The sequence below is a fragment of the Akebia trifoliata genome, chromosome 11 (assembly GCF_017979445.1).
Source record: "Akebia trifoliata isolate Shusen 1 chromosome 11, ASM1797944v1, whole genome shotgun sequence".
Classification (NCBI taxonomy): domain Eukaryota; kingdom Viridiplantae; phylum Streptophyta; class Magnoliopsida; order Ranunculales; family Lardizabalaceae; genus Akebia; species Akebia trifoliata.
In genome coordinates, this window is record NC_141385.1 from 26,419,139 (window position 1) to 26,439,992 (window position 20,854).

At 35.9% G+C, this 20,854-nt stretch overlaps 2 protein-coding genes and 2 long non-coding RNA genes across 8 annotated transcripts in view; 2 read left to right on the forward strand and 2 right to left on the reverse strand.

Moving 5' to 3' along the window:
- Window positions 1–20,854, reverse strand: part of LOC147391178 (uncharacterized) — a 48,604-nt gene that overhangs the window by 11,688 nt on the left and 16,062 nt on the right. For both annotated transcript variants that reach the window (XR_015182603.1, XR_015182602.1), the window contains exon 7: window positions 8,184–8,329. This is a non-coding gene — a long non-coding RNA (uncharacterized LOC147391178). The remainder of the gene's footprint in view (window positions 1–8,183; window positions 8,330–20,854) is intronic.
- On the reverse strand, window positions 238–7,659 carry LOC147391180 (uncharacterized). Its single transcript, XR_015182607.1, has 5 exons — window positions 7,054–7,659; window positions 6,903–6,964; window positions 6,635–6,734; window positions 927–990; window positions 238–466 (listed from the first exon to the last, which is right to left on the reverse strand). It is a non-coding gene; the product is annotated as an uncharacterized LOC147391180 (long non-coding RNA).
- On the forward strand, window positions 10,344–19,651 carry LOC147391181 (uncharacterized). 4 transcript variants are annotated; one of them, XR_015183142.1, is made up of 6 exons: window positions 10,344–10,693; window positions 13,708–13,880; window positions 18,710–18,822; window positions 18,919–19,169; window positions 19,259–19,465; window positions 19,559–19,651. XR_015183142.1 is itself a non-coding variant. In XM_086459694.1 (5 exons), the coding sequence occupies exons 1-3, from the start codon at window positions 17,128–17,130 to the stop codon at window positions 19,029–19,031; spliced, it is 309 nt and encodes a 102-aa protein (XP_086315820.1). In that variant the 5' UTR covers window positions 17,046–17,127; the 3' UTR covers window positions 19,032–19,169; window positions 19,259–19,465; window positions 19,559–19,651. The 4 variants fall into 4 exon arrangements, 1 of the variants encoding a protein (XP_086315820.1); XR_015183143.1 differs by lacking the exon at window positions 13,708–13,880; XM_086459694.1 differs by lacking the exons at window positions 10,344–10,693; window positions 13,708–13,880 and adding an exon at window positions 17,046–17,210.
- LOC147391182 (uncharacterized) lies at window positions 19,780–20,724 on the forward strand. The gene is made up of 3 exons (XM_086417188.1): window positions 19,780–19,796; window positions 19,947–20,309; window positions 20,396–20,724. The coding sequence occupies exons 2-3, from the start codon at window positions 19,953–19,955 to the stop codon at window positions 20,435–20,437; spliced, it is 399 nt and encodes a 132-aa protein (XP_086273314.1). The 5' UTR covers window positions 19,780–19,796; window positions 19,947–19,952; the 3' UTR covers window positions 20,438–20,724.

Below are 20,854 nucleotides of genomic sequence, written 5' to 3' on the forward strand. Positions count from 1 at the left end.
ATATTCTTTAGAGGCGGTTTTTAAACCGTCATTAAATTATTATTATTAGAGGTGGTTTTCAAATAGTCTCTAAAAATATAAAAAACGCCCTTAAATCATTATTTAAAGGCGATTTTAGAACCGCCCTTAGTTGGCCACTAAAAGGAATCAGCGATGCTACTATAGTGGGCGGTTTGACTAAACTGCCCTTAAATATATTGGAGGCGGTTTAGTCGAAATTGGAGGCAGTTTAAAACAGCCTCTAAATACCTCATATTTTGTAGTGAGTGCATTGAGATTGTGTTGTGGACTGTACCCAAGTTCTCTTTTTGGCCGGGATAAATCACATATAGTTAATAATGGGCTTGAAGTTGAAAAGAGCACATAGGTTGGATGATTTCCCCCAGCTGCCTTTTGGAGAAGTAAACCAATGGAAGAGGCCAGATTGATGTGATATTATGAGGGAGCGGAATACATACTACGTCACCTACAAAAAATTAAATGTATTAATAAATAATTTTGAAAAAAAAAAAAACTGATTCAAGCTTCAAAGTACATGATCGACAACAATGGTTATAAGATGTAGTTGATACAATGAAAGTTGTTCTTTTAATGCGAATAAACATTAAAATGAGATTCATATATGATCTTCAGACTTAATATACCAACCAATAAACTAAAAGAGGGATGAGAGATTAATTACAAGTCTACTCACTAGACATATTGTATATGGTCAAAGTGTCAACTTGTAAAACACAAAGAAGCAATTCTGACATGGTACCCAGATGACACCAGCACGCTTAAAATTTAAATTTCAGTATTCATCAGAACAATTCACAAGTTTCATAATTAGATCTATATATTTCTCAGAATGCATAATCTGGAAATTTCACTGCAGAATTCAAATACAGTAAAAAATTGTTATGTATTATATGAAATAAAGATACCATAGTGACTGAAGACGATGACGTGTATCGCTTAAGAACTTGTGTGCCAGCACTCCATATTATCCTGTTACGAAGGAATTGAGAGTATTAAATTAGAAGATGGTCCATAATCGATACCAAAAAGAAATTTTGGCTATTATGAAAATACTGTTATAGCTCAACTGGAATGGAAATTTAATTATGGAAAAAATCCAAGCTATTAGCCATGGACCCATTATTTCATTAATTTTATCTCAGTCTGAGTGGAGATCACCTGAAACTATTTTACACAATAATGAAGATTAATCCTTGTTAGCTTACATGATTAAGGACCCAAGGCCACAAAGATTAACAACTATTACCATAAAAATTTGTCCAAAAGGGGTTTTTGAAGAAACACCTCCAAATCTTCTAATGAAATCAGAAAGGTTCATTTGTTTGAATTTGTAACAATGCTAAATAAAAGAGAAGAGAAAGAAGGAGAAGAAGAAGAAAGATAGGCCTATTCGAGTTGGCTGAACTCCTTAACTAAATAACATTTTTATTCTCCCCTAATTACAGAACTTCCAACTCCTTTTATCCTAATCATCTCTAACTAGAATAAGAATTCTATGCCTATAAAATGGCAACAGAAAAACAGAAAATAGAAAGATTAGATTCAAATCTGTTCTCCCCAGCAGATCTATGCAAATCTATCCACATCAGCGCCACCTAATCGACCTTGAGAGTCGCAACACTCCTGCCCGCTTGAAATCAACCTTGTCCCCAAGGTTGAAACGAAGGAAATTCACGTTGCAACCTCGTCCATGGTACCCAAGTAGCATCTTCCATAGGTAAGTTGCGCCATTGGATTAATAATTCGGTAATGGTTTGATTATTACGCTTCACCATGCGTCTATCCAAGACCTTGTCGGGTAAGAGTGATATTTGTCCAGAATCAGCAATAGGTGGTAGCACCACGGAAACAGGAACGGAGTTGCCGAGTCGTTTCTTTAAGCAAGATACATGGAAGACCGAATGTATCTTAGAATCTGGGGGCAGGTCCAAGCGATATGCAACTAGCCCAATTTTTTCAACAATTTGGTAAGGGCCAAAATATCGCGGTGCAAGCTTGTTGGATTGTCTAGTTACGAGGGAGTTTTGACGATAAGGCTGCAATTGTAAGAACACTAACTCACCTACTTGAAGTTGGTGTTCCGTTCAATGTTTGTCGGCTTGAGTTTTCATGCGCTCTTGAGCTATTTCAAGGTTGTATTTCAGAAGCCGCAAAACATGATCTCGGTTGAGTAACTCTTCCTCTACATGTTGTACCTCAGCTGTTCCTTTAATGTAACGATCAATAGAGGGAGGTTTTTGTCCATAGACTACCTCATAAGGTGTGGTTTTTGTTGCCTCATGAAACGAGGTATTATACCACCATTCTGCCCACGGAAGCCAACGAACCCATTGTTCTGGTTGTAGACCAATAACACAACGTAAATAAGTTTCCAAGCATCTATTAACGCGCTCTGTTTGACCATCGGTTTGCGGAACTCATGAGAAGGTTGGTACCTTGTAGGCGGAAGAATTCTTGCCAAAAATAACTGATGAACACAACATCTCGATCACTAACAATAGTTTCTGGCATTCCATGAAGCTTGAGGACATAGTCGACAAAAGCTTGAGCAACGTGGACTGCTGTGTATGGGTGTGCTAATGTAATGAAGTGAGCTGCTTTTGACAGCTGATCGACCACAACCCAAATGACACTTTTCCCGTGAGAGATAGGTAGACCGTCAATAAAATCCATAGAGATATCAGTCCATACCTTGGTAGGGATTGGCAAGGGTTGTAAGAGACCCGGAGGAGCCACTGATTCTGTCTTGTTACGCTGACAAACATCACATTCTCTTACATGTTTCTTGACATCATTTTTTATACCTGCCCAATAAAAATGATGTCGAATGCGCTTATATGTCTTCAAAAACCCCGAATGTCCCCCTTCCGGTCCATCATGCAATAAGTTTAATATCAATTGCTTGTTGGAATTAATCGGGTTTATCACGAAGCGCCCTTTGTAAAAAAGGCAATTACTGGCCAAGGAGTATTTAGGAACCGAATTGGGATCGTTCTTGAGGCGATTGACAATGGACTGGAGACGGGGATCATCCATCTGATTTGCCCGAAGTTGCTCTAACCAAGTATGAACTGGGGTGGAAATCGCTATTAGTGACGAGTCTTTCGTCCGCCTAGATAGTGCATCTGCAACTTTGTTATCTACACCTTTCTTGAAAACCAACTCATAATCAAACCCAATGAGTTTAGAGATCCATTTTTGTTGAGCAGGTGTAGACACATGTTGTTCCAACATAGATTTCAAGCTTTGATGGTCTGTGCGGATGACAAAGCGTCGACCAATTAAGTAAGGTCGCCATTTACGAACCGCGTAGATAATAGCTGCCATCTCCTTCTCATAAGTAGACAATCCGCGATCTCTATTGGTAACTGCTTTACTTATGTAGGCTAGTGGTCTTCCTCCCTGCATCAAAACAGCCCCAAACCCGACGTCCGAGGCGTCACTCTCAATCACGAATTTATTGGTAAAATCTGGCAGTGCCAAGACCAGTGTGGTAGATATGGCATTCTTGAGGGTGTTGAAGGCATTTTCTGCATCGACATTCCACTTGAATCCATCCTTCTTGAGTAAGGCAGTTAAAGGTGCACTGATTACCCCATAGTTTTGGATGAACTTTCGGTAGTAGCCTATAAGACCAAGGAACCCTCGTAAAGCTCGGACTGATTTTGGAATTGGCCAATCAAGCATACAAGCTACCATATTAGGATCGGTTGCAACTCCATTGCGAGATATGACATGCCCAAGATACTCGATCTCCTTAGATCCAAAGACGCATTTAGATTTTTTGACGTACAACTTAAGATCTTGTAGCCTAGCTAGAACAACGCGAACATGCTCCACGTGGTCGAACCAAGATTTGCTATAAATCAAGATGTCATCAAAAAATACTAGGACGAACCGGCGAAGGTACTTGCGGAACACGTCATTCATCATACTCTGAAATGTTGAGGGAGCATTAGACAAACCGAAAGGCATCACCAAGAATTCAAAGTGGCCATCATGAGTCCTGAAAGCTGTTTTGTGTATATCTTCCTGTCGGACCCTAATTTGATGAAAGCCTGATCGTAAGTCTAATTTAGAGAAAAAGGCAGCCCCATGTAGTTCATCCAAAAGCTCATCGATTACGGGTATTGGATACCGGTCCTTTACAGTAATATCATTTAGGGCACGATAATCAACGCAAAAACGCCAACTTCCATCTTTTTTACGAACTAATATCACCGGGGAAGAGAATGGACTATTGCTTGGTCGAATAATGCCTGATGATAGCATCTCTTGGACTATCCTTTTAATTTCACGCTTTTGATAGTGTGGATATCGATAGGGCCTTACATTAGTTGGCCCGCTTCCCGGTGTGAGATTAATACAATGTTCATGCGACCGTGATGGCGGCAGGCCCATTGATGCTTCAAACACAATGCTATGGTCGTCCAATACTTGTTGTAAGTCGGAGGGAATGGAAGCATCGGTTGAATTTGTTGTTGCTAAACTCATATAAAGAAGGGCGGAAGCCTCCCCTACTTGTAGAGATCTCAAAACAGCAGATGGATCCATTGCGTGTGCCTTTAGGGAAGAGTCCCCTTGAAGTTCAATCAATTTCTTATCCACATGAAATTGCATACCCAATTTGTTATAATCAAAAGTTACGGGACCCAATGCTCATAACCATTCAACACCTAACACCATATCGCAGCCTCCAATATCCAAGAGGTAGACATCTGCATAAAATACATGGTTTTGAATTGAGATTGGAAGTTGGGAGCACATGCCGGAAGTGATCATACGATGACCATTAGCTACCGTAACATTTAGATCATCACCCTTGTGTACTGGAAATCCGAGCCTCCGTCCGAGTCGATAATTAATGAAGTTGTGTGTACTTCCTCCATCGATGAGAATATTGATGAGCTGCTTCTTCACAAAACCCTGTACACGAAAAGTGCGTGGTGTTTGCTGTCCCCCCAACGCATGAACAAAGATCTCGGCTAAAAGAGGTGGAATGGATTCATCAATGTTTTCTATGTCTTCCTCAGGTTCCCCAGCTGATTCAGTTGTGCTGACCTCATCTGTCATAACCTCTCCAATGCAACAAAACTATTGAGCTTTGCAACGATGGTTGGGCCCAAACTTCTCATCACAGTTATAACAAAGGCCTTTAGATCGCCTTTCTTGCATTTCAACAATGGTCAACCTCTTGAAGTTGGGATTTGGAGGAGGTTTGATTTTGGCTAGAGGACTAGGTAGGATTGGGTTAGTTGTTGATTTTTGCCCCAACTTAGATCGACATCGTTGGGAACCCAACTTCTCATCAAATAGTCGAGCAAAAGCTATCGCTTGGACCAATGTGAGAGGTTGTTGACCAACTACATCATATCGAATATCATCATGAAGTCCACTTAGGAATGTCTCCACCAGATTAGTTTGCGAGATTCTGATAACATGACAAGATAGCCTCTCAAACTCTCGCTGATACTCATCCAATGATCCGGTTTGTTTAAGCTTAGTGAGCTCGCCAAAATAGCTGACGAACTTGGTGGGTCCAAATCTTGCCAGGAGGGCATCTTTGAATGCCGGCCACAGAAGGTATCCCACATGGTGCAACAACCATTCATGCCATTCGAAGGCTTCTCCTTCGAGGTGGAAGCTTGCGATTTCCATCTTCATTTCTTCAGGGATTTTGTGAAAGCGCATATAGCGCTGTACTCGAGCTAGCCATATGGATGGTTGTGTTCCATCAAATGTGGGAAAATCCAGCTTCATTCCTTTGGAATACATGGGATCGATATACTGGAAGACCTTTTGAGGACGAGGGTAAGCCGGCGGCTATGGGTTTTGATCACGAACCACTTCCACAGATTAAGATCGAGTATCCTGATTGGATCCGATCTCTAGTGATTCCAACGAAACTGTTGGTGCCTTGCCCTTGTCTTGTTCCATCATTCCTTGAATGAGGCCTTGCAACACCATCATTTGTGCCCTGATTTCTGTGAAGTTTTGTGTGGTCTGTGTGTGTTGATCTTCCATCCTTTCCTTGAATGATGAGAGTTCTGTTTCCAATCGCTCAAACCTCTCTTGCTTTTCTTGCCCACGAGTGGTCATTGCGGATCGTAACGCTCTGATACCATTTGTAACAATGCTAAATAAAAGAGAAGAGAAAGATAGGCCTATTCGAGTTGGCTGAACTCCTTAACTAAATAACATTTTTATTCTCCCCTAATTACAGAACTTCCGACTCCTTTTATCCTAATCATCTCTAACTAGAATAAGAATTCTATGCCTATAAAATAGCAACAAAAAAATAGAAAATAGAAAGATTAGATTCAAATCTGTTCTCCCCAGCAGATCTATGCAAATCTATCCACATCAGCACCACCTAATTGACCTTGAGAGTCGCAACAGAATTCGATTGGAAGAGATCCAAGTTCAAAAAATTCACTAGAAATTTGTCCAAAACTCACCAGATAAAGTTTGTAAATGGCAGGAGATCAGAGTTTACAAATATTTAATACATTAATTGGTGTTTTCTGCATCTACATTTATTTCTTGATCTATGAGGAGAAAGAAATATAGTTTTCAATAACTCACACAGATCCTCGCAAATAAGAATTCTTACCTTTCGATCACGAACAATCTTCAGTGAACTTTCCATAGTTTGCTTAAGATCGCGCAGTTCGTGGATGGTCAAATCGTTCAGATCTTCCCCAATCCTCTGCCTATCAAATAATACCTAATTAACTCATCAATACTACAAAAACCCTGCTTAGTTAACCTCATCAATACTACAGAAACCATAATTAAAACCATCAAAGCTATAATAAATAAAAAAATCCCCAAATTTATCTTTTTTTTCTTACAATTTGTGAAAAAAGCCTTCGGATTACCTAATTTCTCTCCAGAGTTTATTATTAATCTCCTTCTACTTGTTCAAGTTATCTTGCATTCTCTGCAAATCCACAGATAAACTCATTCTTAGATCAAAGATGATCAAATCGAGAGAGAGAGAGAGAGAGAGAGAGAGTGAGAGAGATTCACCTCGTAATGAGGTTGCCATATATTGATCCCCGAAACTCTCTGATACTGATTCGCGAAAATAAATACCCTATACCGACGGTTAAACTTTGACCGTCTCTAAAAGTTGTTGTTGTAGCTAATTTTTCATGTAGTAAAGAAAATAAAAATAACAAGGAAGAAACTAAGCTATTGTGCAAGGCAATGACTTGTCCACATAATGTATACCAGCCAAAGACCCAAAATAACTTCAGAGTTCCCAATTGTAACAATAAGGCATATCGATGGGTAGAAAAAAGTACTTACAAAAGACACTAACTCTAGTGCAATAAAACTACGGAATTTTGCAAGTCTAGTAACTTTTTTGTGACATATGCCACGCATTATCATCGTGAAGATTTCATGAATGAGTGCCTGTAGGATTATTAAGAATCTAATAAAACTAATACAACTAATATCAACTCCGGACCACAATAAAGAACCCTTTCAAAATATAATTTATAGGTTCATACTTGAGAAAGATTTTTGGGGAAAAAACCCCTCTAAACATGATACCCCCACTGAGAGTCTGCAGCTTAACTGAGACTAGAAATGAGTTTGGATTGGAAACTAAAATCCCATATAGAACAGTTTGTTACAAAGAAAAAATATAAAAAAAGATACATACATACATACATACATATAATTATGAGGACAGACTTGTTTGAGTGCCTTAAATATTTTTTGTGTTCAACTTATAGAAGCCATGAGTAGAAGTGTGCATTTTGGTAAACACTTTCTTACATACACAATGATCTAAAATTTATTCAAATGTGCACTAAGACATAGAAGCCCATTGGGATTTCCAAAATGGTTGGAGATCACTAAAGTGTGTCAACAATCAGAAGCTCCCAACTTGGCTCAACACATTATATGGCACTGAATGTAAACAAGTCAGAACTTTATCCCCAATAACAGCTAAAATTACTAGCTAAAATGTGAAATGTTTGTATATACTTTAACAAGCAGAAGTATATGCTACATGTCAAACCTTACTTATTCTGGATGATAGAGCATACCAAGATCTAGTGTTCCCTATATAAGATGATCAGACATAAACAATGCACGAGAGGTTTCCTTTTCATTACAAATGAACACATTACCACGATCCTCACCATCATCATCATTAGATGGAAACCCTTTTGGACCATGTGTCGCAGCATACGTTGATGTTGTGAGAAACACACCTTCCCATTCGTTTCCACGGCTAGAAGTTTTCTCTACTACCTTCTCATCATCCATGATCCAAGACCTAGTGTTCCTTATATTTTAATAAAAAGCTCAAAAGTCCGCCAACCAATTCCAAATGTTAGAAATAAAATACAAAATTAAAATAAATTCTTAATGTACCAAGAACTAGATAAGGTACTGAATCATAAAGTATCCATTTCTAAATAGCTAACCATCCCTTGACACTACAACATTTTTTATCTATAGCAGCGGATTTTTTTGCCGCTATAAGGTATTTTTTCCGTCGGTAAAAGCTATAGCGGCGATGAGTAGCAGAACCAGAATCCGTCGTTATTGTCTTGGTCGCTAAATGTAGCAGCAGATATCCTATTCCGCTATTGCAGGTACTATCTTTAGTAGTGGATATAAATATCCGCTGCCATAGGTCAATTTATTAACACAAAAAATATAATACATATAGCGGCGGATATTAATGTCCACTGCCATAGGTCAATTTCAAAAAAAAATTAAATATACTACATATAGCAGCGGATATTATCCGCTGCAATAGTTCAATTTTTAACAAATAAAAATATACTACATATAGCAGCGGATATTAAAAACCGTTGCAATATGTCATTTAAAAACAAAATTATAACACATTTAGCGGCGGATATTAAAATCCGCTGCTACACGCTTTTTTTTAAAAAAAAAAAAAATTATTATATATCCCTCAAAAACAATATATAAAGGTGGACTTTGTATCAATCGCTGTAATTTTTTTTTCATATATATATATATTACATTTAATATGTGTGCTCCAACCTGCACACATTGAAAACTTTAAAATAAATAATAAAAGAGAGTTGTTATTGCCATACTAACTTTTACTAATCCCACACCAATGCATAAGTAAATCACCAAAGAACTGCACATGTTTATAGTTTAAACTAACATCTTTATTCAAGAGTCAAGACTATATTAACAAAAAGGAAAGGTAGTTTTCATGGTAACAACACTACAACAAATCTGATGTACAGCGGCGGTTTATAACAGCGGATGGTCTCATCCGCCGCTATATATTAATATGTTACAGCGGATAATATCATCCGTCCTTATAGGTATATTTTTTGCAGCGGATAATTACATCCGCCACTATAGGGACCAAACACATCTCCACCCTTAGCGGTAGCTGGTTATTCAGGGCATATAGCTGCCGATAAATATATCCATCGCTAAAAAAAATTTATTATTTTTTTTAGAAAAAATTCGGTTTAGTGAGTTCTCTTTGCCAAAAAAAATTTTAAATTCAATATAGCAGCGGAAGAGTACATCCGCCACTAAAAAAATAATTTTTTTTAAATATAAAAAATTCTATTTACTGAGTTCTCTTTATGAATTTTTTTTTTAAAATTAAATATCGTAGCGGATTAATATATCCGCTACTATAAAATCAATTTTTTATATATAAATGTTTTTATTTTTAAAGTGAATATAGCAGCGGATTAATATATCCACTACTATTAATTAATTTTTTTAATATATAAAAAATTGTATTTACCGAGTTCGCTTTATCAATTTTTTTAATTGAATATTGCAGCGGATTAATATATCCGTCACTAAAAATTCTAAATTTTTTTAAATTATTACATATAGCAGCGGATTAATATATCCGCTACTATAAATCAATTTTTTTTAATATATAAAAAGTTTAGTGAATACGTTTTATCAATTTTTATAATTGAATATGGCAGCGGATTAATATATCCGCCACTAAAAATTAATTTTTTTATATAGTTAGTTCTTTTTATCAATAATTTTTTAAATTACATATAGCAGCGGATATATTTATCGGCTACTAAAAATCAAATATTAATATATATATACATTTCAAAAAATTAAATAGAACAGCGGATATATTTATCCGTCACTAAAAATCATATTATATATATATATATATATATATATATATATTATAAAAAATTAAATATAGCAGCGGATATATTTATCCGCCACTAAAAATGAAATTTTAATATATATAAAAAGTTATATTTTTGTGAGTTGGCCTGGTCGGGGTTTTTTTAAGTGAATATAGCAGCGGAGGAGCGTTTCCGCAGCTGTAGATTTCCAAATCAAAATTAAACCCCGCACACTCCATTCGCGCAAATTTTTCACGGGGATTTTAGAGAAGCTTCGTTCTCATTCTCTCTCTGTCATTTTCTCTCCTCTTCTTCGCATTCTCTCTGTCTCTTTGAAATCCCTAGAGTTTTAACGATTTGTGCTAATCGTTTGAGTCTTGGTTGGAGTTTCGATTAACCCTTCTGTTTAGAAGTTTTGTTCGGCCCCTGATTGCATCGTCTTGTGTAACACCTGCTTCGTGGTGGCTGTTGTAAGGGTTGACGAGGGAGATTCCCTGATCCAAGTCGACATTTTTCGCCACCCTAAACCTCAGCTGGTAACTCTCTCTTTCTCTTTGTTTATCTTTCTCTCTATGAATATATATCCACATGTGTGGTCGAGTCACCACATCCTCTCCTCATTAATGGCGGATTTGGTGAGGAATGAGAGTTGAAGAGTTTTATTTTTCTTTTCATGTATAAATTTTTTTGGGTTTTAGATGATTTTGTTTAGATTACAAGTTTGTAATGGTAAGTATTCTTACAAGTTCAAGAAATTGGTTTGTTTAGGGTTTGGATTGACCATTTACGTTTTTTATCTGATGTCTTCGGATTTGGATTGATGATTTAGGTTTTTAGATGTGATTCTCTGTTCTCTCATGGCAAGGTCATCATTTTAAGAGAGGTTTTCTTTATGTTTAGGAATAATTTCATCTTTTATTAATAGTTTCTACTTCAATTTATTTTTTGTTATTCATGGTTTTTTTTTTAATGTACTTGTTGAAAATTTTAGGATTTTAGATTTCAAAAGTTTTTTTTTCTCAATAAATAAATAAAAATAAATAGAAGATGATCTTTTTTCAATTGGATTTATGTGCTTTCTTCATGTATTGGAATAAAATGTGGCAATCTGATCTATATATGTTTTTAGATTTATGTGATTTCTACTTCCATTTTAAGTGCACTGAAATTACTTCGATAGGGTCGAGCTAAATTCTGAATGGGGCCTCATTGAGTTAATCAATCAGTTCAAACACATACTGATACCCATATCTTTGAATTAGTAATTGAGTCTTGGATGTACTAAAGCCATTGCTCCTTGAGGCTCTCTATCCATAATCTTACTTTGATTTCTTCGTATCTTTTTTTAAAATTTTTATTTTTTATGCCTCTTCAATAAATCTTTCTACTGATAAAGAAATTTTCCATAAGAGCAACTCGAGAATAAGAGTGATAGATTTTAAGTTGAGGGATTGATTTTTTAGTGATATTTTAACCACCTTATATGACTTTAAAAAACATCAATAGAGGCAACATGTGCTGATATTTTATTGTAGTGAACAGAATTGTACTTTTGGCTCACGTAAACAGTAACTATAATTCAATATGTGTTACTCGGTGTACTAGAAATTCAATTCTTATTTCTTAGTAATTCCACATTTACCTTATATTGAATTCACAAGGTTTCTCTTTCCAATGCTCACTAGGCCAACTCAGAACCAACTTATATGTTTTTGACTTATTTTAGTCATTGTTAATAATTTTTCTGTTTGGGAGCCCCCAAACTTGAATTGAATGAGTTTGGTTTCATCCAGCAAATTTACCATGAATTGAACTTGGCACGTCTTGGCTATTTGTTTTTCAATTTCGTTCAATGTTGATTATGGTTGTTACATCACTTTTTATGAGGTCATGAATTCCAATTGAATGCCAACATGGATATCCTTATAAACAAACTCGAATTCATTAAAAGATCAGTTCCATCTTCATTTTAGAGCTCTTTGAAAAGTTTGACATTGGAGAAATATTTCCCCGTAGTCATATTTTCAGCTTTATGTATTGTAGTATGTCAATGTGATCCTAACTGTATATCTTTGGTATTTCTTTAATAAAAGACCATCAATGTTGCTAGGGTGACCTAAAGACCCCAAAACAAACATGGGCGGTAAAGGGATCAGTTCCTTCAATTGATGAAGAAGGTGACTGTAGTCCATAAGAGCTTGCCATTTTATAGCATGTGTAACATAAAAGACCATCAATGTGGCTCCTTTTCCTTTTTTTGAATTTTGTTCAGAAAATCACTTCAACTACTGCTTAAGTGCTAACTATATAAAAAACATTATTAATACTAATTTGGTTTTAAGTCTCTGAGATTGGTACTGCGATCTGTGTTCATAAACCACCTTCACCAACTAATTACTAACCAATAATCTTGCTTACCTATGAAAAAAAGTTCAGAAATGATGTGAGGAATTAGGTGGAGAGAGGAGATGGTTATAGATCTCTACAGTTTCAGGAAATAAAAGAAGACTGACTGGGGATTCAAGGATTTATAAGCAAATGGTTTTCATATAAGAGGTTGAAGGAATTGTAAAGAGAGTGTTGAAGATGGGAAACTTGTGAGGAAGGAAAGACAGAGAACTAGAGAGCATTAAGCTAATGTGGGATAGATTAGAAGAATACTTGAAACTACCTTGTGGAGTTGCACGTTAAGCCATCCACCCCCCATATTTATCATATAGTCCATAGGATTAGTGGGTTTGTTTCTTTGTATATGTTACTGATTTTCTGAGGTTTGATCCTGAGGTCAGTTCAACATTATCCAATATAAAATTGGTTTATGATTTGTGAAATTATCCTTTGCGTAGAATCCAAATGAAATTTTAACATCTTGCATGCTTTTAATTTAAGGTAATTGGTTAAATTAAAACACTGTTAATTCATTAAGTACTTTTATCATTGCATTACCAAAACAGAATTTTCTTGTTTAAAAGTACTATTGCAAAAGTTTTTCTCAACCATCTACTTTTTTTGTCAAGTTCTTGCTAAAGTCTACAATAATATTTCAATGTTCCGCAAAATCTCTTTTTTTTGCCATCACGCTTGTAGATGTAGGAGTCTTCGGTTCCTTATAGCCTCAAGCTTATTTTACTTTTCTGAAAGAGGATACACATAAAAATACATAAATTAGTCTATAAAATACTCTAAACTGCATGCTTTAAATAACAACATTTTAAAACAAGCAAATGGAGTTGAGAATTGAAGATTAAAATAACCACAACCACAGAAAAACCTACTGCAGTGGTTGCTCTTTAGCCACCCACTAATCAATTTTAAGCTATTGTAGTAACAGAGTCACCGTATGTTACATTATTAAAGTATTTTGAAAAAAGAAAAAGAAAATAAAAATTCAAGGTATGCTTGATTGCGTGGAAAGTGACTTTCCATGGAAAAATGGGTATGGTTGGAAAGTGACTTTCAAATCTCCATTTTTTCTTTTAATTTCTTTACAAATAGTTTCATTTGAAGTAGAATAGATGAAGGAGTTTTTGTTGTCTCTTTTGAATCTTAGGAACTATGGTGAGCTGAGGAGATTCATCTAAAGCAAGGATTTTGAACACTCAGAGAAAGAGCGGGAGTTGTAGTAAGGAAAGGGTTGAAAATAATTAAAAAATAGGAAATTTTTTTAGAGTACGGTTGGAGTCCCAGTGGTGTTCAATTGAAGATCGATTCACCGCAAACTAGGTATAACATTCGCTTATTATTTTTGTTTCCTTCCTCATGCATTTATTTTCATTGGGACCAAATTTGCCTTGGATTTGGTTTGAAGGATTATTAATCTTATATGGTTGTTTAGAAAATAAATTTGAAAATTATTTTCCTTACCCCTTATAATATTTGGACCAGTGGCTCCACCCTCGTACCCTTGGGAAAGGGTGCTACCCACTTCACCCCCTCATGTTGCTCGGTCAATGGGACTCTTAAAACTCTGCATATTGCAATAGTGACATATGTATATCTTATAATAAAAAAAGATTGAATTGTGTCAAATATACATATTTTGTGATTATTATGAGCTATTACTTAGGTTTCTATTGTATATGCCTTGGGTTAGCGAAGTAAAATTAACCATGAAAAGATTTATGGATTGGTTAGGTTATGCAATCAAAATTAACCCAATGGCTTGTTGGATGGCCTGCCCAACGGCCTGTCGATGGTCCGTTGGATGGTCTACCCAATGGCTTGTTGGATGACTTGTCCAATGGCTTGTTGGATGACCTGCCCAATGGCTTGTTGGATGACCTATCGGATGGCTTGCCCAATGTCCTGTCGGATGGCTTGCAGGATGTTTGTTTACTTGGGGTATAAGTAGTAATAGCTGGCTTGCCAATATTACCTATTTTTAGAAATTTTCAAAATAATTGGGACAAACTTTGAATGATAAACATCATTCTCTTATCTTCCCTCCTCGTATCTCTACTTTTGGAGATAACCAAATTTGACATTTTTTCCCTTTTCGTCCCTCTACTTTTCTTCTCTTCTCTCCCCACTTAACAATCCAAATAGGAGAAAAGAAGATAAAATTGCATATTTTCTCTTCTCATCTCTTATCTTCTCTCAATCTAAATGGATTGTATAGAAAACCTCACATTTGTTACAGTCTTTATAGTATTGTTTTTTATAGTAATTTTTGAATTTAGGTGTTGAAGGAAGTGATGGATAAGAGTTGGATGAAAAAGTCGAGGTAAACTCATCTAGTTATGATTCGTTGTCAATGTTTATAACTCAATGGGATTTGTTTTTAAAAAATCTCCTACATTATTTTCTAATGTAGGGTGAGTGGCGAATATATAAACGGTGTTAATAAATTTCTCGACTTCGCATTTGCCAATACATCAACCGGCCTCATCCCATGTGCATATAAGAAATGTGTCAACTTTAAGCTCTTGAAACAAGATGTTATCCAGGAGCATCTCATCATTTATGGAATTATGGAGCATTACACACTATGGAAATATCACGGGGAAACTTCTTCCACATCCACACCCACTATTCCATGTGATGATGCTCTAGGTGGTGTTGACATGAATGGAATGTTGCACGATGCTTTTGGTATGTCGGGTGTGGACAATGATGTACCTGATAGAGCAAGTGTTCCTACACAAGGACGCAATGCCGAAGCAGAAAACTTCTTCAGGTTGCTTCAAGATGCAGATAGAGAGTTGTATCCCGGATGTACCAAGTTCACAAAGCTCTCTTTCATTGTTCGACTATATCACATAAAGTGTTTGTCTGGATGGAACAACAAGTCTTTCGACATGTTGCTTACGTTTTTTAAGGAGGCATTACCCGAGGGAGAGTTGTTGTCAAAGTTTTTTTATGATGCGAAGAAGATCATTAGGGACTTGGGACTTAATTACAATAAAATTGATGCATGCCCCAATGAATGTATGTTATATTGGAAGGACACAACCAATGATCAATTATGCAAGGTGTGCGGTACTTCGAGATGGTAGCAAGTTGAACATAAAGAGAATTATGAGAATATTTCTCCAAGGACAAAAGAAAGAAAGATTCCTGCTAAAATATTGCGTTATTTTTCATTGGTTCCAAGGCTTCAAAGGTTATTCATGTCAACGAAAACCGCATCATTCATGCGATGGCATGACGAGAATCGGACCAAAGATGGGTCTTTGAGGCATCCAGCCGACTTTCTTGCCTGGAAAGATTTTGACATTAAACATCGATCATTTTCTTCAGACAGTCGCAATGTTAGACTTGGGTTGGCAACCGATGGCTTTAATCCATTTAGGATGATGAGTATTTCTCATAGTACATGGCCTGTCATTCTAACAGTATACAACTTGCCACCATGGATGTGCATGAAGCAGCCTTATCTCATGTTATCATTATTGATTCCAGGTCCATGTGGACCCGATAATGATATCGATGTGTATTTGCAACCATTGATAGATGATTTGAGACAACTATGGGAGTTTGGCATAGACACATATGATGCACATAGCAATCAAATCTTTCAAATGAAAGCTGCACTATTATGGACGATTAGCGACTTTCCAGGATACGCTATGTTGTCTGGATGGAGCACCAAAGGGCGTCTTGCTTGTCCTTGTTGCAATAAGGACACTTGCTCTCGATGTTTGAAGCATGGCAGAAAATTTTGTTACCTAGGTCACCGTCGATTTTTGCCGACTGACCATAGGTTTAAATTTGACAAGAGATGTTTCGATGGAGAACAAGAACATCGAATTATGCCAATCCCGCCATCTGGTTATGAGGTTTTGGAACAAGTAGAGGGTATGAACATCACTTTCGGAAAGATTTCTAAGATTGCAAAAGGTCGCAAGAGAAGGCGAGAAGATGATGCGAGAGATTTTTACAATTGGAAGAAGAAAAACATTTTCTTTGACTTACCTTATTGGAAACAAAATTTGTTGCGGCATAGTTTGGATGTCATGCACATTGAAAAAAATGTGTGTGATAATGTCATTGGGACATTGTTGAATATCGAAAGAAAGACAAAGGATAATTTAAAGGCTCGTCTAGATTTGCAAGAAATGAAAATACGAAATAAACTTCATCCAATTAGTATAGGAAATAAGACATATTATCCCCCCGCGTGTTTTACAATGAGCAATATTGAAAAAGATAAATTTTTAATGTGTTGAATAATGTTAAGGTTCCAGATGGTTATACAGCGAATATTTCACGATGTGTACACCCCAAAAAACATAAGATTTCAAGACTCAAGAGTCATGATTGTCATGTGTTGATGCAACAACTACTCCCGATAGCCTTGCGAGATACATTGGTTAAGCATGTAAGCGCAAACCTAACTGAGTTGTGCACATTCTTTAGGGAATTGTGTTCTAAGGTTGCACGGGTAGATTACTTTGAAAGGTTGCAGTCTCGGATTGTATTAACATTATGCCACTTAGAGAAGATTTTTCCCCCAACGTTCTTTGATGTTATGGTGTATTTACCAGTTCATTTGGCTACCGAGGCACGAATCGCTGGACCAGTACATTATCGATGGATGTACCCTATCGAAAGGTATGCATTAATTTTTGTATTCTTTTTGTTTTAGTTTCACATGCACCACACTATTCAATCTCATAGTCAAATTATCTCTATGCATGGTCATAGGTACCTTCTCACACTTAAATCGTATGTGCGTAATCGAAGTCGACCAGAAGGTTTTATCGCAGAAGGGTACCTCGCAGAAGAATGTTTGACATTTTGCTCGAGGTACTTTGATAGTGTGGAGACAAGGTTTAATCGACCAATAAGAAATGATGATTTTGGTAACACTATCTCACGTCGACCATTGGGGAAAGAACAAGTGTTTACTCTAGATGAAATATCATAGAGACAAGCAAATCGATACATGCTCTTCAACTCTGAGACACTTGTCCCATACTTCCAGTAAGAATGCATATTTATTTTAAGTTTTACCATGCATGTTGAATGTAATATATCCATAGTTAATCATATCTCTTGAACTCAAACATATACAGAAAACACAAGAATGAACTTATGCAGAAGCATCGTCGGATTAGTCATTTTGAAATTGATAGGCTTCATGCCAAAGAATTTGATGATTGACTTTTTAACAAGTCCTCCCATTCAGAGAATTTTGCACTTTCAGATGAAGTTAGAAATTAGCAAAGGGTCCTGATCGTGTTGTAAAAAGATTCAATACATACATCATTAATGGGTTCAGATTTCGCACCAAAGGTAGTGAAAGTAAGAGAAAAATTCAAAACAGCGGAGTTGTCATAATTGCTAATACATCAAGTTTCGCAAGTGTTAGTGATAGAAGCCCAATTCAAGAAGACATTACCTATTATGGTGTATTAACCGATATTATAGAGCTCAATTATTATGGATGGAAACGTGTTGTATTGTTTAAGTGTGAATGGGTTGATGTTAGAAGAGGAATTAAAAAAAGATGACTTGGGATTTACGCTCGTGAATTTCACATACTTATCCAATACTGGAGCAAATGTTTACGATGAACCATTTGTACTAGCATCTCAAGCCACACAAGTATTCTACGTCAAGGACTCTATGGATTCAAATTGGTATACTGCTATACAATCAAAATCAAAAGACTTGTTTGAAATGGGAGGAAATGGTACAGTAGAGGATATCGATGATTACTTGCAAAGCTTGCCTTGCAATGATCAAAATATGATGGATACTTTGATCGCCTCTGATGATAACGTAACATGGGATAGGTCAGATATGCCAGGAATAACGATCAATGCACCTCTAATTACTACAACACCTTTAACTGCCACAGATGAAATTAGGGAGGATGACATTGATGAGTCAGATTTTAATAGTATTGATGGGGATGAGTTAGAGTCCAGTGATGCTGTTTGAAATTATTCATGTACAATGATGCAATTCCAAGTTCAATATATCATTTGACATAGATAATTCAAAAAACTCATTGGTAAATTTTTGAATTAACCATTATCATTAACTTAATAACATTTCTTATAAGTTTTTAAAATAACTAATCATTTTCTTGATCTTTATTATAGGATGCATCGTCACGATTCACAACCTCCCCAACATGGGGATGAGACGGTAAATTTGGGGCCCACACAGATCGACATGACTGTCCCTTCCGATCAGGCATCTGATTCAACATCCAGTAAGATGGAGTAATTGTTTTTAAGATTTTGCATTTTTGTATGTATATGTAAGTTAATTGAATGATAATCAATTTTTTGTACATGATTTTCTACAGGGTCTACCAAGATGCATAAAAAACGTATGCGAGGCAATACACGTCTTGAATCACTTTGGAACATTGGCCCACAAGATTTAAAAACACGTGTTCGGAAAAATAACTACAAGTAGCCTATTGGCAATGGGGCCAAGTTACTTGGGCAGTTCTTAGGTACCGCGGTATGGAAGCCACGGTTCATATCTTTCATGTATTCAGATTGGAGGCGAGTGCCAATTGAAGCTAAAGAAAACATTTGGCAAACTGTTCAGGTAATCTGAAAAATAAATCAATTAAACTACATCGACTGTTTATATTTATCCATAAACTTTACTCCTATGTTTTTTTAAATGTGATGTAGGGGGTTTTTGATATCGATGCCGACTTGAAGAGTTGGGTTCTTGAATCCTTTAATAAAAAATGGAAAGACCGCAAATCCCTCTTGAAAACAAAATACTATTTAGACTTTGTGGGTGCTCCAGATGAAGCAAAAAAGAACCTCCCACCTTTTATGGATCAAGTAGAGTAGGATTGGCTTGTTCAATTTTGGGAAAACGAAGTTGGTAAGGTATGAGTAACAACCATAGTTACATATAAATTCATTTAATTAAATATTGGTAAGGTTTGAATATTATCTAATTTTTTATGATTTATTTTGTAGATACGTGAAAGGAAAAACAAAGCCAATCGTAAGAACCAAAAAATATACCACACATCTGGCACAAAGAGCTTCGCAAGAAAATTCGATGAGGAGGTAAAATCAAAATAATCATTGAGCCTATTTAGTACAAGATTGCAATAATATTTATTGACTTATTATGCCTTATTTGTTAATAGACAGAAAAAAATAATGGGATAGAGCCATCCCGGATGCAAATGCAGAGACAACGAAAGTTATTGTAAGTATATATTTCCAACCTATTCTATTAGAAAATTTTATTTATCAAAATTATCTATCTTATAAAAATGTTTTTAAGTTACAATAGTTTTTTTATGTCTTTTTTTTTTTCTAAATCATGTACGTATTGATTGTATTTAATTTATTTTAGGATGAGATGAGACAAAAAGAGAATGAGTCCCAATTGTCAGATAGTTCCCAAAGCAACACAGGTAGGAATGACATCTTCTCTCAAGTCATGGGAGAAGATGGTCATGGTCGTGTCAGGCAGATGGGGTTGGGAGTGAGACCCTCAGCGTTATTCGGACCCAAATCGACCGGTCAAGAGTGTATCTCACAGGCCGTTGAGGCAAATCGTCGTGCTGATGAGGCATGCCGAGAAGCCGTTGTAACACGTCGAGAAATGAATGAATTTCAGACAAACATGTTGATGCAATTTGAAGCACTGATGTCATTTATGAGTCAACAACTTGGCCGTACTGTAAATATGGCTGAAGTACTTCGGGGTACACAGGTAATAATTTGTTATTCCGTCTTCTTAAACAAAAAAGTTTTAATTGTATTTTCTTGTACTAATAGTTAAAATAATATTGTTTGTAGGCTTCCAATGGCAACGATCCACAAACCTCTGTTGTACAGTAATAGTTTGATCTGCAAGTTTTTTTGACAATGATCGGTGATCAGTTTTTTGTTTTGCAAGTTTCATTACTAGCAACAACTTGAGAAACAACCTTTTGTTAAATAGATATCAATGATCAATTTTTTGTTTTCAAGTTTTGTTAATAGTAATAGTTGGATCCATAAATTTGTATTTATCAGGTCAGAATGATCAATTTTTTGTATTGCAACTTTCATTAGTGATAGTTGAAGATGTTACAATTGTTCAGTTCCATGTAAAGATAAAAATTAGACAAAAACTTGATCTTAAATGTGTGTATCGTTTCCTATATATATGGATTGATATCTAACACTTATTTGGTCAAACTTTTTTAACTCTTTGCATGTATTAGGTAAAACCTTTTTAAAATCTACATGTATTAGGTAAAACCTTTTTAACTT

What these genes read in the sequence shown, in the direction of transcription:
- LOC147391181 (XM_086459694.1), top strand. Translation starts at nt 17,128, where the DNA reads ATGGTGTATTTACCAGTTCATTTGGCTACCGAGGCACGAATCGCTGGA. An exon ending in TGGATGTACCCTATCGAAAG is followed by an intron (nt 17,211 to 18,709) that starts GTATGCATTAAT and finishes TCTTTATTATAG; the next exon opens with GATGCATCGTCACGATTCAC. An exon ending in GGCATCTGATTCAACATCCA is followed by an intron (nt 18,823 to 18,918) that starts GTAAGATGGAGT and finishes GATTTTCTACAG; the next exon opens with GGTCTACCAAGATGCATAAA.
- LOC147391182 (XM_086417188.1), top strand. Translation starts at nt 19,953, where the DNA reads ATGAGACAAAAAGAGAATGAGTCCCAATTGTCAGATAGTTCCCAAAGC. An exon ending in AAGTACTTCGGGGTACACAG is followed by an intron (nt 20,310 to 20,395) that starts GTAATAATTTGT and finishes TATTGTTTGTAG; the next exon opens with GCTTCCAATGGCAACGATCC.